This window comes from Fusarium falciforme, chromosome 1 (genome assembly GCF_026873545.1).
Source record: "Fusarium falciforme chromosome 1, complete sequence".
NCBI classification, from domain to species: Eukaryota; Fungi; Ascomycota; class Sordariomycetes; order Hypocreales; family Nectriaceae; genus Fusarium; species Fusarium falciforme.
The window spans coordinates 3,477,287-3,492,794 of record NC_070544.1 but is presented as its reverse complement, the minus strand read 5'-3'; the positions used below and the strand labels follow the sequence as shown (position 1 = coordinate 3,492,794).

At 53.5% G+C, this 15,508-nt stretch overlaps 3 protein-coding genes across 3 annotated transcripts; 1 reads left to right on the top strand and 2 right to left on the bottom strand.

Annotated features, from left to right (window-relative positions):
* Positions 1 to 1,559: 1,559 nt before the first annotated feature.
* NCS54_00096500 (Hypothetical protein) lies at positions 1,560 to 3,821 on the bottom strand (the record flags this gene model as incomplete). Its single annotated transcript, XM_053146601.1, has 1 exon — positions 1,560 to 3,821. The coding sequence occupies one exon, from the start codon at positions 3,819 to 3,821 to the stop codon at positions 1,560 to 1,562; it is 2,262 nt and encodes a 753-aa protein (XP_053002576.1).
* Positions 3,822 to 7,954: 4,133 nt separating this feature from the next.
* NCS54_00096400 (Hypothetical protein) lies at positions 7,955 to 10,167 on the bottom strand (the record flags this gene model as incomplete). Its single annotated transcript, XM_053146600.1, has 3 exons — positions 7,955 to 7,999; positions 8,057 to 9,493; positions 9,676 to 10,167. 3 exons carry the CDS (start codon positions 10,165 to 10,167, stop codon positions 7,955 to 7,957), a joined length of 1,974 nt encoding a protein of 657 aa, XP_053002575.1.
* A 1,129-nt stretch (positions 10,168 to 11,296) lies between these two features.
* NCS54_00096300 (ATP-dependent DNA helicase) lies at positions 11,297 to 14,545 on the top strand (the record flags this gene model as incomplete). Its single annotated transcript, XM_053146599.1, has 1 exon — positions 11,297 to 14,545. The coding sequence occupies one exon, from the start codon at positions 11,297 to 11,299 to the stop codon at positions 14,543 to 14,545; it is 3,249 nt and encodes a 1,082-aa protein (XP_053002574.1).
* Between the last annotated feature and the right edge of the window lie 963 nt (positions 14,546 to 15,508).

The following is a 15,508-nucleotide window of genomic DNA, read 5'->3' as shown; positions in this document are numbered from 1 at the left end:
CAGGGTCCAAGGCCAACAACGTTGGTCTGGCCTGTCGACCTGCAGAAAAGCACCTGATTTTTTCCAGAAATCTTCCATTCGTTCTGTGTCTCTCTGGCGCTTCAGCCGACCTTTGGGTGGGGAATCGTTGAAAACTGGCAACGTTTGTGTAACCATGAATTACACTCAAACAAACGAGATGATTGATTCATAATTGAGAATACTAGAGCTCGGCTGCTTGATTCAACCGAGTTTCCTGCAATCATGTGAGGTTGCCCTATGAAATGAGCTTAAAGGGGGGTTTGTGCAGGTATATCACCACTCCCAGAACTCCGTACCTTGGCCTGCTCCTTGTATCTCAAGACAGGTATTCATAGGGGCATCAGCAGTTCAACGTAGAGCAGTCATCTTGCTCGAACGAGAGATTGCCACATATCTCCATGCTTCTTCGGATAATATAAACAAGGCAGGAATTAAACTCTGCCCTACCTCAACGCACCAATCCCCTTCAACTCTTCCCATCCATCTTCTTTGGCCGATCAATCAGCACGTGCTCACGATGCAGACACGTGCTCCCAAGCAGGACAAAGAAAAAGCCCAGCCCGCAGCTCGACAAAAGTCTGATCTGATAGACCACGGACGGGACCGAAGGTAGGAAAAGTGTGGGCCAAGATACATTGAATGAGCTGGGGGTTGATTCATGGATGAATGATGCTTAGATCATATATATATATCACGAGTCAAGACATGTTGCTCTCAGAACAACTCAACAACATCAACGGCTTCAAGAGTGATTTTAACATCGTTTTATTGGGTGAAGTTCCGGCTTTGCAGCCCCCGCTTCAGCGTTACTCTCCATCACATACAGACATAACAAAATAGTTGCCGCCGCTCAACCTCGGCCAGCAACCACGTCCCCTCCTCCTCATCTTCCACAGCAACTATCAACACCCTTACCACCCGTCACTTCTTTTTCTCCATTTCACATCTCCGTCTACATCCCCTCCGCTGACTTCATCCTCCCCATTTGCTACTCTAGCCAATTACATACAACAGGAGGTGGTGGTATCATAAGAACAACAACGATCGACAGAAGGGAAGATAAAAGAAAAAGAAAAAAAAAAACGGCCAGTCCCGGGTCCGCGTCTAGAATGTACAGGGAAGGTGAAAACGTCGGGCAAAAGAAAAAGGAATATGAGACAGATTAGGTCGAGCAGTGAGGTGCCGACGCCGATTCATGCGATGCTTTATCAAAAAGGAGAAAAGAGATGGCTCCTCCCGATAGACGCTGGGTCCATGAGGAGCAGTGAGTGTGTTTGAGTGCGCGTCCTCGTATGTACGTGCACGGAGATGTGAAAGGAGAAAAGAGTGACAGAGCGCGAGATGCGCACAAGGCGAAGCTTGTTCGCCGAGAACCGCTCCTTGCGAGTAAAACAGATCCATCCGCGGTTCGTAAAGACTTTTGCATATGTTTGAGAAGGAGATGCTTGCGTCAGAACATCATGGGGTACATCGGTGCCTCATTAGGGGAGCATTAAGAACCTAGACGCTTCATAATGGTTCGTCGAGGCTCCAAGTCCTTAGACTCGTCGGTCACCGAGATTCAGCCAGCTCATATCTGACGATGTCGATGCCATAGCGAGCTGAGGTTGTGTGCTCACACCAGATGGAGGGTTGCGGGGAGGGGGAGGAACACTCGGCGACAGAGGTGTTCCAAAGTAGAAGCTCGGGTTATAGACGCTGCTGGGCGCTCTATCTGTGCCCCAGGGCTTCGCCTTATAGTCAGGATCCCAAGTTTCGTTGATACTCTCAGGGATACCACTGGAGTAGCCGGAAGACGCCTTTGAGGTGGGGCGCTCAATCTTGCCAGCTACTCCATCTCTAAAGGGGATCTTGCTGTACTCTGCCACCACAGGGCTTCCAGAGTTGACGCGGTTCATCTCAGGCCGGAAGTCAAAGTTCAAGGGGGGGACAGTGGCAGAGTCCTGCGTAACACGGGGATTGCGGGCTGCAATCGAATCTGAGTAGTGAGATTCGCTATCAGATCCGACAGTGTTCCTCTTAGGACCACCGAAGCCAAGAATCTGGAGGGCACTGCCGCCTGACCAGTATCGGTTCCAGCCGGAGCTTCTTCGCATACCGTCTTGCGTCTCAAGAGGTCCGTTGCGAGGGCGAGGTTCCGCAACAGTTGGGTCGAAAGAAACACCTCTGGTGTCCTGACCCTGCAGAACCGGGTGTTGCATTTCCTGTAGGATTGGCTTGCTGATTGTGGCCTTCAGCTGCTTGTGCAGGGAACCAACAGAGCTTCGGTTAGTGCCACTGCTGGGCTTTCGGGTGATGCTCGTCTTGTTCTTTCCAGCTCGGCCCATCAGGATAGCCATGGATGAGTATGACTCCTGAGACAGCTGAGAGTTGTGACCGCGGAAGTGGGCAGAGTTTGGCGAAAGCTGGCCGTTACCAAAAGCCTTCGGGTCCTTCTCATCGGGAGGGTAGTTGTGTCGAGCATGAGCAGCTTCCGGTGAAGGTTGGCGAGTCTTCTTGCGACGACGCAACAGCAAGAGGATAACAATAAGCGCGGCCAGGAATCCAAGAATCGTTCCTAATGTGATACCCAAAATAGCACTGGAGCTAAGACCAGAATCACCACTCTTAGTTGCGCCACCGACGGGGACAATATCAGTCGAGGATGCGGTGCTAGACTCTGAGAGAGTCCAAGAGGCAGTCGAACTGTCTGTCGCAGTGGCAGTTGAGGTGGAAAAAGTCGATGAGTCCGTGGTAAATGATTCCGTGCTCGTGGAGGAAACGGTCGAAGATGACTTGGTGGAAGTCGACTTGGTCGAGGTAGAGGTCTTAGTAGCAGAGGAAGACTTGGATGAGGTCGTTTCAGCCAGGAGCTTCTGTGGCTCGGAGCCCAAGACCTTGACAGAGTCCATCCAAGCGTTTTCCTTTCCGTCGAACATGGCGACGGGCAGCTTGTCACTGCCGCCAACGAAAACGATCTTCCCGTTGCTATCCTGGGCAACAGTGTAGTCGTTGCTGCGCGCTTCCTTCGGTGCCAGTGTTGCGTTGTACGCTGGCCAGTCGCTTCCGGTTGCGTCGCGCTTCGTCAAAGCCTCCGAGAGGGTTACGGGTTGGTTGTCGGCAGTCCAGACCAGGTGACGGCGGACCTTGTTAGGGCTCGCGGTAAGATCAAAAACGTAGAGGCTGATAGATCCATCGTCACCGGGTACAAGAACAGCCCTCATCGAACTCGGAATGGGCTCGGAGAGGGTGGTTCCGGATAGTCGCCAGCCAGCATCGGGGTTATACCAGGAGACGGCGGTGTTCGAGTCGCTGCCGCCAACAAAGCAAACATCGGTGTCGGACCAGGGGAGAAGAATAGGGTTGAGAGCCGATACAGTTGGTCCTGCGGCGAGGATCGTGTGTGGCTCTGAAGCGCCAATAACCCAACCCTCACTCGTTGCTGTTTCACTTCCATCCTTCGTGCCTGCGTAGACAAAGATTCGGTCGGTGCTTTTGAGATAAGCCGCGCCATGGTGCTGGAGATTTTTGGTGATCGGGCTTGAGAGAGTAATGGTCGACCACTTTTTGTCCCCGTACGTGAACTTCTGCAGACCGGTATATGAGTCTGAGCCGCCGGTACCACCAACGACGAAGAGACCAGAGTCAGTACCAACACAAACTCCGCCGGAAACCTTCTCTCCAGTCGCCAACTTCTTCCATTCTGCGTCCTTCTCTAGGGGCAGAGACATGAACGCATTTTGCGTATAAACGTAAAGTGTGTTGTCATGAATGACAGAGCACGCCCCTGTCAGAGGCGATGGTGGCTTCGGTAAACTCATCGCAGCGGAAATTCCCAGTCAAATTACAACCTCGTGATTAAGTTAGTAGACTTGCGATGGCATGGCGGTTTCGATAATTCGCTCGGATGAGATTCGCGTCGCGGATCGAGTCGTTGCAGCGATTTGGCCACGGGCCAGTGGTGATGAAATCGTCGGTTTAGGGGTCGAAGTTCGACTTCGGTGATCAAGACGAGAAGCAACGGGCCGCGCCAAAGGAACGGGACGCGGGGTCGGATCGAATAGAAGGCTTCGCGGGTAGGGAATGAACAAGGTCAGTCGCAAGCAGACAAAGTTGCAGCTAGCAGACGTGGCGATATGGTGAGGCGAAAGCTGGGGAGAGCTGGCCGAATGCAGCGGACAGACAGCGGGCGTCGAAAGGAGTGGAACGGTGGCTGAAGTCTCAACACCACAGGTGCGAGTATTGGTAAAGAGAATAGTTCGACGTGAAGAAATCACATTGACTGCCTTGGATAGGAGCAGATCGTCGTCGCCGTCGTCGAAGGGGAAGAAGTGAGGTTCGAGTCGGGGGCCACAGGTTGCGGGAGGTGGGTGGCTGTTGGTCGTACGTTTGTTCGGGATGCCGGGCAGGTAGGCGAAACAGAAGTGGCAGGGGAATGCACTCGGGCGTGTGAATTCGCGCTACGTGGGAAAAGGAGGGAATCCAGCGATGGGCAATAAACCTCGACGCTCTCGTGCCAGACGGTGTTGCGAGGTCTGGAATGGGTGTGCGGCAGAAACAAGCGCGAAAAGCAGAGCAGGCCAGAACGAGAGGGAGAAAGAGAGGAACGATGCAGGACAGGAGGACGACGGGTTTGGCACGAACAGGTAGTGGAGAGTCGAGACGGGGGGCTTGTCAGAGGCGGAGTCAGAGAGACGAGCAAAGACAGGGCCTCAGCAGACGATCCATGGATCGAGAGACACAAACGAACAGGGGTTGAAGCTCGTGGGATCCTGGTTTGGATGCTGCAAACAGCCACTGGGCAAGCCTCAGTGCAACACACGAGCCAGGGCAAATTTGCTTTTCGGTGCTAAGGACAGAAACGCCTGTGATTCGGCAAGCCAACAGAAACGGCTACGATGTTGAAGCCGGCCAGCCAGCCATTATCGTGAGCTTTGACCTGGGCGTAGCAGCTTAGTATGGAGTTGAGAGAGAGCATGGACGAGGCGGAGTGAGTGAGGTGAGACGCCAGCGCCAACAGCGAGTGATGGACGATACGAAATGCGAGAACAGCAGGGACGGCGGGTCCTTCCTTAGAGGCTGGACGTCTCACCCAGGGGCGGAGGCCCCTAATTGGCCAATTCGGGCCCCGCGCCAAACGTTCCATGACGCCCAGCTGCAGGGGTCCCGGCGGCCTATGCAGGCTGCCGATTGGTGGCATGGAGCATTTCTTCAGGACCTTCAGGGCATTCAGGGCCTCCAGGCCTCCGATCAGGGGGGCGGCGCGGCCCCACGGACCCTGGCAGAGAGCACCTCACCCAGGACAAGGCTCCGGGCATTGAGGCCCGTTCTTCCATCCTGGGCATCAAGAGATTAAAATAGGGGAGGGGGCGAGCAACCAAGCAGCCACTAGAACCCTGGACGCTCGTCACCTTTTTCGTAGCACTTGGGGTATTGTATCATCCATATAGGTAGCGTACAAAGGCCCAGTACCACCCGGTGGTAATGAGATTCTGAGCACGGCCACAGGCTGGACGGCTCCTCTGTGATTCTGGCATTTGCATTTCGGATAGCGCCCTCTGCATAAGAGAGGCCAGCAATGCATAGAAATCTCTGAGCGCCCAGACCCCCCCTCGCATCGACTTACATGCCACGGATGCCCGTCGACAGATACGAGAATCCTCGGGCTCAGGCTTCTCTATCTTCTCGTGTTGATTGAGCCCGCTTGAGCTCGCCTACGTAACCAACGTCGCTCTCCCTCACATCGCCCTCTACCTGATACGCTTCCCCCCGCGATGAGACGCGCAACACGTTCCGCACCTCACACAGCTCTAGAATCCCCGTGCATAAGTAGCTCCCCGTATAACCTACCGCCCGACTCTCACCGGCCGAGCGAGATTGGACTGGATTGGCATGAGAAATTGTGAGGACCAGACCCCGGGTGCGTTCCCTGCTCCATGCGACCTGGCGAACTCGGTCACTCGACAGCGCGAACTCGCGCTCGCTGAGTGATACCCTCATGGTGAGAGGCGCCATGGATTCGACTCGACTCCCACTCTGCTGAGAGGATTCCCACCAACCAATTCGACAAGCACCCTAGTCCTCCCAGGCACCGCGGTTCCATCCCCACCCAGTCGCCTCCAGATGAAACGCGCCATAACGCCCACCTGAGTCCCTGACCCCTGGAGGTGACCAGGGTCGGACAGCGACCTGATGCTCTTATTGAGTGAGCTGGTTTTATTCTCCGCTCCTCGAACTCGTCTGCGAGATGGACAGACGCAAATAGAGTCTACCAGCGACGTTGACATTGATTGCATTTCGCGGGATGAAGGTTCGCTGGGCGGGGGCCACCCACCCCGTGTCGATCCTCATTGCCCTTCCAACAGAGATCGCTCCATCATAATCATGACGGGGGCTTTTCCAAGGTCCTTCCACGTGCTTCCGGTCTCGTCGAGATCTCGCCATCTCAGGCGTGTGCTCTCGCTAACGCACACCATCTGCAGCGTCGTTGGTTCTGATAGGAGCTCTCATCTGGGGCTCTTTTCGGCAGGTCGGCCGGCCACTTGACAGACCCGCGTCAACCAGAATATCGGGTAGTGTCATTTCAGAGTCCTTCATCTATTCATGATGATCAATTTTTATATACGAGAAACATGACGTGCTGTTATCAACTGGTGACGTTGTTTACCATCCTCGAGTACAGTTTCACTTGCTAATGTTTACCCTACGCTGTATCAATTAATTGTCACTACCCGTCTACTGTTACGTACCACTATGCCTGATCGGCTGCTCTACGCTGGATCTCCAACACCGGGCTTTTTTGTAGGTGAGCTAAAACATGATTTGTGAAATGGTATTTCCCGATTTGCCTGCTGCAAATGGTGATCGTCGCCGTTTCCAGATGTGAGGTAACAGTTGCCAGCCAAGTTCGTCATGCGTTTCTGTGGTCGGAACCCTCAACGTGGAATCGTGGGAAACGCTTGTTGAACCATCACGCCACGCATGGACAATGTCAGCAACTGGCTTTTCATGCCCTTTTTGATGCGGGATGCTTAACTTCCAGCCAATACAGTTTGCCATGTTGTCACCTGCGGCCATCTAAGCGCCAACATCTCACCCACAGGTGTCTCACGCGTCTAGTTCCCTCGCATCTACCCTAGAGAATATGCGGCCACTTTGGCGGCGAGGCAGCAGTAAACCGGCATTCGAGGTCGCCAAGATCCGAATGTGACAGCAGAGCGCGCGGCTCTTCAGAAGCTTCACACAGGATGGTGTGGAATGCAGCTGATTGGCCTCTTCTCCAACTCGCATGCAGAGCATCATCACATCCCGCTCCCGCCCCTCAATTTCCCACGAGTAGAGGTTTCTGGGCCAATCCCAACACACTGGCCTGTCACATCATCGGCAGTTGTTGAAGATCACACGACTGCCGTGCTGTTTTGACCAGATGAATGCCTCAGCCAGTGTCTTACCAACATGACTGGCAAAAACCCTGTAGCGGCACATTGCAAAGGACAAAGTCAATATATCTGTTGAATAACTGGACCTGTCTCAGTCACGCATCATATGTTGAGACATGTACATGTCCATTCACGGCAGTTAAATCATCTGTCTCACCCAACAGTATTACTTGCTGTACCATATGTCCATTCTTTTTGTTACACCCTTATTGATCACTTATACAAGGCGAGCACAAATTCCCGCAACTCGAGTCCCAATTTCCTCCTGATTGAAATAATTGCCTCCTATACCACTTCCAGGCCACACCAGACCATTCTGTTGGCCTTCTAATGCTTGTCCGTAAATGCCCCAAACTCCAAATCATCGCTGTAGGTGGGCCGTTGCCCATCCCCTCATTGATATAATGCCGTTTCATCACCCCCCCAAAGTCATTGAAAACTTAATACTGCATCGCCTGGTAGAGTCCCTGCATGGGCATAGGCATGTCTAGAGCCATCACGCGTTGGCCGTCAACCTATGAGCTGGCCATCGTGGCAAAGGCCTCTGGTGGAAGTTGAGCCTGAGTCTGGTTAGTTTACCGCCACCACAAGCCGATAAAAAAAAAGAAATCACATACCTTCTTTTCATTGAAAATCACCAAAGCCTTATCGAATTCCCAGTTGACCTGGGTGAGACACATCTCCGAGTACTGAGGTGTCATGCCGGTTTGCTTTGAAAGCTCAACGATCATCGCCTGGTGCTGGTCGGCCGCGGCAGGAGGGGGAGTGGGAGCCGCAAAGACGTTGGGAAGCGCGCTGTACGCTCTAAGAGACAGCATGTCACTGACCACACGGATGACTCCCCTACCCGGCTTGGCAGGTCCAAGAACGAAGACACGGGAGAAGCTGCGCTTCCCAGTCACGTTGGTGCCTGGATCCTGCTCCTCAAACTCGCCATGTACCGTAATGATGAGACCGTCAACTCCTCCAGGGCTCTGACCGCTGGGATCCGCAAGACCCTGCAGAGGATGGCAATCCATGATGTACTTGGTCAACTCCTGCTTGATGTCGGGATGTCGGGTGAGCGGGAGAGTCTTCCAGGCATCTTGGATGCTGTTGGCGCCTCGGAACAATCGCTGCACACGGGCGTTCTGGTGGTTGATCTTGGTCAAGTTTCTGGAGAGCTTGATGTATGATCCCCATGGCATAGGGGCAGGTGCGTCGGGGTCCCGGGCTGAATGGGTGCTGATGGAGACAGAGAACTGACTGTCCTCGTCGTAGAATCGAGATGCCAGGCCAGGCCGGTCGTTGTCGTAGCAGGCAAAGAACTCCAGGAGGAAGTTCTCGCCAACGCCTCCGACATCTCGGAAGTCAGGGCCGTTCTGAGGGATGGGCTTGGGTCTTGAGGCGGCCTCCTTTTCAGCAATTTGTTCGGGTGTGCGCAGCTGGTTGCCGTTGATGATTTGCAGCTTGGGGAACCACTCAAGGAGAGTGGCTGCGAAGGTGGGATCTGCCATCTCGATAGGGTTGCCCGTAACGTAGATGGTCTCGAGGTGCTTGAGCTTTCCCTTGAATGGCTGGAAAGCCTGCATGTTGGCCACCTGGTTGCCACTCATGTCGAGGTTCTTGAGGTGCGGGAATGTTGTAGCCACCACCTCTACCTGAGCGACGTCGTCGATGTTGTTGTTGGCGAGGCTGATACTCTCGATGGCATCGCGCTTCTCCTTCTCCGTCTTAAAGAGTCCGTCGCAGATAGCCATGAGTCCTTTGAGCGTCTTGAGAGCTCGCTCACGGGTGTCAAACATGCCTAGGGCGACGAGGATCGGATCCGCAGCAAGGGCGTCGAGCTTTAGCAGCTTGTTCGCGCCAATGTATCTCTGGCTGAGGATTTCCTGGAGCTTGGCTCGAAGCTCTTGGGTTTCCTTGGATTCGACTCTGCTGCCGCGATCGGGTATTTCATCCACGCGGATGACCTCCAACTGTGCGCCGGCAAAGGTGAAGGTGTTGAGCTTAATTAGTTCCTCCACGTCCTCCTCGGTCGCTCCTACGTAAACATAGTCGCCGACATAGTGGCTCTACACTGAGTTAGCAGGGAATGTCGAAGGTGATGAGCCAAGGTGCGGGTGGGTGTAATCATCTAGCGTGAATCGCATTTAAATCGCATTCAGATCGCATTGAAATCGACATATGACTTCCAAAGTCTCGGGTTGTCGCGTCGTGTAGTCCGCACCTGATGCTCCGTCAATGATAAACATACCTTTCTGATTGCGACCTTTCGCTTTGATCCGGTGCGGAGTGATGAAGCCTTGCGCTCCAGGAAGCCGAGAAGATCGTTGAGCCCGCCACCGGGGTTGCTCGCAGCCTTGCTCTCCTTCAAGCCACCAACTCGCACCATCTTGAGACCAGTCATGTCCTGTGACCGTGTCTTGGGGCCTCTGCCGGAAGATACGCTAGAAATGCGCGAGGCAAGAGACGAAGCTGAGCCATTGCTCAGATGCTTCAGGACGTTCTGAGCGTTCCGCGAAGCGCCACGTGGGTTTGTGGTCGAGAGCCGGGTACTAGACCTGGTAGGCTTCGAGTCTGCATTTGCAGGCCGCTTCGAGCGTCGACCGGCGCTGTCCATGTCCAAGTCACCATCGCCATCCATGCGGCCACCAGCCTTACGCTTAGAGATGCCACCTCTTGACGCAGCGCTCGCCTTGCGGGTCGCATTCCGCGCTGTAGTGGTCTGACGACCTCGGGGCGCCATGGTAATAGGCTTGGTAAGGGATGAGGTGACGGTAGGTGGTTTTTTTGTAGGTTGTTTTTTTGTAGTGGTTTTTTTTTTAAATGTTGTTTTTTGTGGTTGTTTGGTGGTCTTGTTTTTCTTGAGTTTTGTTTTGAGGTTGATGTTGCGCGAAGCTTTCGACAAGTCGAACAAAGATCAAGCGATGACGTTCGAGATGATCGAGCCCGTGGTTGAAGTCGAGAGCGCAATATCGAGCGAGGCGATGGGTGGTGGTTTGTGCTCAAGTCGGTGAGACTCTTTTGCAGTGGAGAGGCGATCAGAAATAGAACTGGTCGCTGTCGCTGTCGCTGTCGCCGCTGTTGTGGGCGAGGCGAGGCGTCTCTCGGTGAGAGGAGAGTCGTGTGAGGGTCGAGCTTGAGGGGGGAAGGAACGACGGAAAATCAATCGCCTTGTGGTCGCTGTCGCACTTCCGGAACGCGAGAAGTAGCGCAGCGCTGGTTCTTCTGACGTGGGAATGCGAGTTTGTAGTTGAATGAGTAGAGCTTTGTTGAAAAGGGTGCCAGAACGCAAAGGTTCTTCTGGGGTCGATGTGACGTTTTGCAAAGCCCCACTGGTGCGAAGGTGAAGGTTCCCAGGCAAGCAGGCAGCCTTGCAGTAATATACCTGATTGGGACTAGCACCCGATATGAGTCAGTGAAACGTTCGCCCGCGAACACGGTGCGTTGACATGAGCTTGCCAAATTGGTGAATAATCCCTTTGTTCTCTGATAAAATTTCCTTTAAGAGCGCTTGAGATTGTCCGTGATTCTAGCGCTCTTTATGTAAGAAATTTCCTAATTCATGCACCCCTTGTTGGGTAGGTATTGTTGGGCATGACAGGCTTTGATAAAGGGAATGACCACTGCACTGATGTTTGCCCGTCCTTGCACGTGGCCTCGCGTTTCTCTCTTCTCGCCTTGGCGTGGCTTGGTAGGCTTGGCAGCTAGTGCGACGCGTTCCTGCCTGGATCTTTACCAACCATCAACTGTCAATATTTCTGTCAACAGTGAATGAGGTGGCACAATTGGACTACCTCGCAGTTCATGATGCTTTGAGCTCCTGTATTCTGCTATAAATTTCGGATAGCCGCTGCTGCGGCGCTGCTCTCACCATGGACAGTGACGAATTCGACGACAATATTGCCGACGAGGACTTCATCACGGCTCTTGAACAGGTCTCATCCTCTATTGGCGGACAAGGTGCTACAAGAACCATACAGAACTCGGCGCCCCAAGGTTCCAAGCCGACCAGCCAGCAGGACCCAGCAGTCGTAGCGGCCTTGGAATTGGAGGATCTTCCATCAGATGCCTTCTCATCTCCAGAGCCACCCCAGTCAAGGCTACCCGCTTCTGCGACAATCTCCGCGCCTCAGACTGCGCGGTCAGGGTTTAGCAGGACGAGTTCGGGGAATTGGCGTCAGACGACCCTCTTCGGTGGCTCGATATCGAGTGATGGCCCGAGACCATCACAGCCAGCAACTGCGCGCGTATTCCGTGCCGATCTTCCCCCAGAGGCGCGGACTCATCATGCGATAGACGAAGAGGCCATGAAAACCTGGGTTTACCCCACAAACCTAGGCGCCATTCGCGACTATCAGTTCAGCATCGTCAAGAATAGTCTATTCAACAACACATTGGTGGCTCTACCCACCGGTCTAGGAAAAACGTTCATTGCGGCAACCGTTATGCTTAACTTTTACCGGTGGACGAAGACCGCCAAGCTTGTCTTTGTTGCCCCTACGAAGCCCCTCGTGGCACAGCAGGTTGATGCGTGCTACAACATCGCTGGAATCCCTCGTTCAGAGACGACTCTTTTGACGGGAGATATCCCTCCAGCTCTGCGTGTTGATGAGTGGGAGGCGCGACGGGTGTTCTTCATGACTCCACAGACTCTTCTGAACGACATTTCCCACGGTTATGCGGATCCAAAGCAGATCGCTTTGCTGGTCATTGACGAAGCACACCGAGCAGTTGGAGAATATGCCTACGCCAAGGTCACGAAACTCATCCGTCGTTTCTCCAACAGTTTCCGCGTGCTAGCGCTGACTGCCACACCTGGATCAAAGATCGAGACGGTACAGGAGGTCATTGATAACCTTGGAATTTCCCATTGCGAGATTCGTACTGAGGATTCGATCGATATCCGTCAATATGTCCACCAGAGAAATATCGAGCAAGTTGTTCTTGACCCATCTGACGAGATGTGTCTTGTTAGCGAGTTATTCACCAAGGCTCTGAAACCTTTAACCGACAAATTGTCATCACAAAATATCTGGTTCGGACGAAATCCCATGGCTATCACAGCTTATGGCCTGATGCAATCTCAGAAGGAATGGTTTGCATCACGCGGGAGGCACGCAAACCAGGGAGTTCAACATATGATGCGAGCCGTCTTCAACGTTCTCACGAGCATCGCGCACTCTATAAAGCTGCTCAACTTTCACGGAATCAAACCGTTTTACGACAACCTCGTCGACTTGCGCAGCGAGCAGGAAGGCAAGGGAGAGAAAGGGTCCAAGTACAAGCGCCAACTTATCCAAGACTCCAACTTCCAGGAGATGATGGACAGAATCTCCAAGTGGCTACGCACAGATGGCTTCGTGGGCCATCCCAAGCTCACTGCCTTGGCAGATTGCGTGCTGAACCACTTCATGGATAAGGGAGAGGGCTCTGCAACACGGGTGATTGTCTTCAGCGAGTACCGTGACTCGGCGGAGGAAATCGTGCGCATGCTGAACACCCATCGGCCGCTCATCAAAGCTAGCGTCTTCGTTGGGCAAGCCGATGGCAAACGAGGAGAAGGCATGAAGCAAGCCCAGCAGATCGCGGCGATCGAAAGGTTCAAACGAGGAGAATTCAACGTTCTCGTCGCGACATCTATTGGCGAGGAAGGACTCGACATTGGCCAGGTTGATCTCATTGTCTGTTATGATTCCTCAGCGTCACCAATTCGAATGCTGCAGCGAATGGGCCGAACAGGTCGAAAGCGGGCGGGCAATATCGTGTTGCTCCTGATGCGTGGAAAGGAGGAAGACCAGTTCGCCAAATCCAAGGACAACTACGAGAAGATGCAAACCCTCATTTGCGAGGGAAGCCGCTTCAACTTCCGCTTTGATCTCTCGACACGGATTGTTCCTAGGGCCATCCGACCAGAGGTCGACAAGCGACACGTTGACATACCTGTTGAAAACACCCAAGACACGTCACTACCGGAGCCCAAGAAACGTCGAGTTCCGGCTGGAAAGAAGAAACCCCCAAAGAAGTTCCACATGCCTGATGGAGTGGAGACGGGCTTCCAGAGTGTGGCGAGCATGTTGAAGATTGGCGGTAAAGCCAAGCAAACAAAGGCACGACAAAACCCGGAACTTAGTGACATCGTTCAAGTGCCAGACCAGAGCAGGGTTCTGCTTAACGATGAGGAGCTTAAGGAGCTCAACCGGGCGTACCGTGACCTGCCCTTCAACCATACCGTCGTGGAGGAAACGGCAATACCAAGCATGACAGCCTATCCGGAGTTGCAGCGGCAATTGCGACCGGTTTTCAAGCTTAAGCATGGGACTCGCACAAAACGCTGCGTTGAGATGTGGAAGAAGATGGGAACTGACCCAGAAAGCATGGTGTTGCCTTGCCGTTCCGTGGATACGAGCGACTACTTGGAGATCCCAGTACCTGCATTTGCTGGATCTGATGATGAACCGCAGGAAGAGAGACCGCCTGCAAGAGCGAAGCCAGCAAAACCAGCGGCACCGGCTAAAAAGAAGGCGAACAGGCAACCTCCTTCAAAGACGCAGCCTCAAGCTAAGAGGAGAAGATTATCTCCCGTTTTGGAGCCGGAATCCTATGTTCTTGGTTCTATGGTGGACGATGGGATGTCGGACGAGGAGGACGAAGAGGAAGAGGAAGAAGAAGAGGCGACACCCCGTGGCCGTGGACGGCCGAAGAAAGGCAGCAAGCCTCGAGGGAAGGGGAAGCGGAAACCTCAACGCAAGACCGGTGGGATCAACAGCGATGAGGTTGGGGACGATTGTGATCGAGATAGTGATCTGATGGAGACGGATGGCTCTGATGACGGCGAAGATTTGGTCGACTTCATCGTGTCCGACAACCATCCGATATCGAGCTTGCGGGAAGCTCCCGCATCACACCCGCCTGGAACGGATGAAACGGCGAAGCCTTTCTTTGTACCAACACGATTCTCGGCCACACAGGAAAGCGAAGATATCCCAGAGCTGGGGGAGCTTGTTAAGAAGAAAGCTGGTGGAAGATCAGCTGTGGAGGAGTCGGAGGACGATGTTACTACGAGACGGGCAATCCGTGGCCGGCGAGCCATGGTGGTGGATGAGAGCGACAGTGACTTTTAAGGGTTTGAAACATTGTCGTGAGCCGATTCCAAGAGAACAATGGGAGCATCATGATAGTGAACGGAACACATGGTAACATTAAATATCTAGACTAAAAGGATCATGCATGAATGGACGAGTTACGACAGCAAGCTACGTCTTGCTGATCAACAACGATAAACACCCCAACCCATTTCCCACGTCTTTCGTCTCGGTAAGAGCCCTATTATCGTTGGTTAGCACTTCGTTCGTCCATGTGTCGGACAAGAAGAACAAAGAGACAACATCTCGAAACTTCAGAAACCCAATTTATAAGCACCACCACCCCCGACGCACCCACCAGGCTCACCGACGACCAGCTCACCAAGGCGTCCCGCGTGCAGCGCACTCCCCGAGAGAAGCGGCGCACAGCAGGACAGGAGGTGAACCGGCCATTGTCAGGAGCTTAGCTGGCAAGTGCATGTTTCGGGGGCAGTCTCAGACGGCTCTTCCTAAAGCTTGAGGAGGGTTTGAAAAAAAGGAGCTCATCATGCGAGAAAGAAGGAAATGCAATTGGATGTGGCGGGAACTTACAAAAGACAGATATGGGCGTTTTTGGAGGTTTGGGAAGTTGTTGAAGGAGAGGAAGAAAATTGCAGAGAAAAACGCGACTGGATGTGGTTTTGGTTCGTGTTTAAGCGACAGTGCCCCACATTCTAGACGCGGAAGCGCCAGACGCGTTCTTATGGCTTTGTCGAGCTTCAGCCACATCACCCCGCAGCTTGCGCCACACACGGTGATAGCCCCGGCTCATCATGTCCGCCACAGCCAATCACAGGCTCTGCTTCCCGCTCCCGGCAAGCCGGGGGAAGGAAAGGATTGGGTTGGGATGTCATGTTTCCAGGCTCTCATCCCGTCGTCACTGATCTCGTCACCTCATCCCGACGTCGGTTCGCACGGTTTCCTTTCCCCCTCCTCTTCTTTCAACGTCAAACTTTTTTTTTA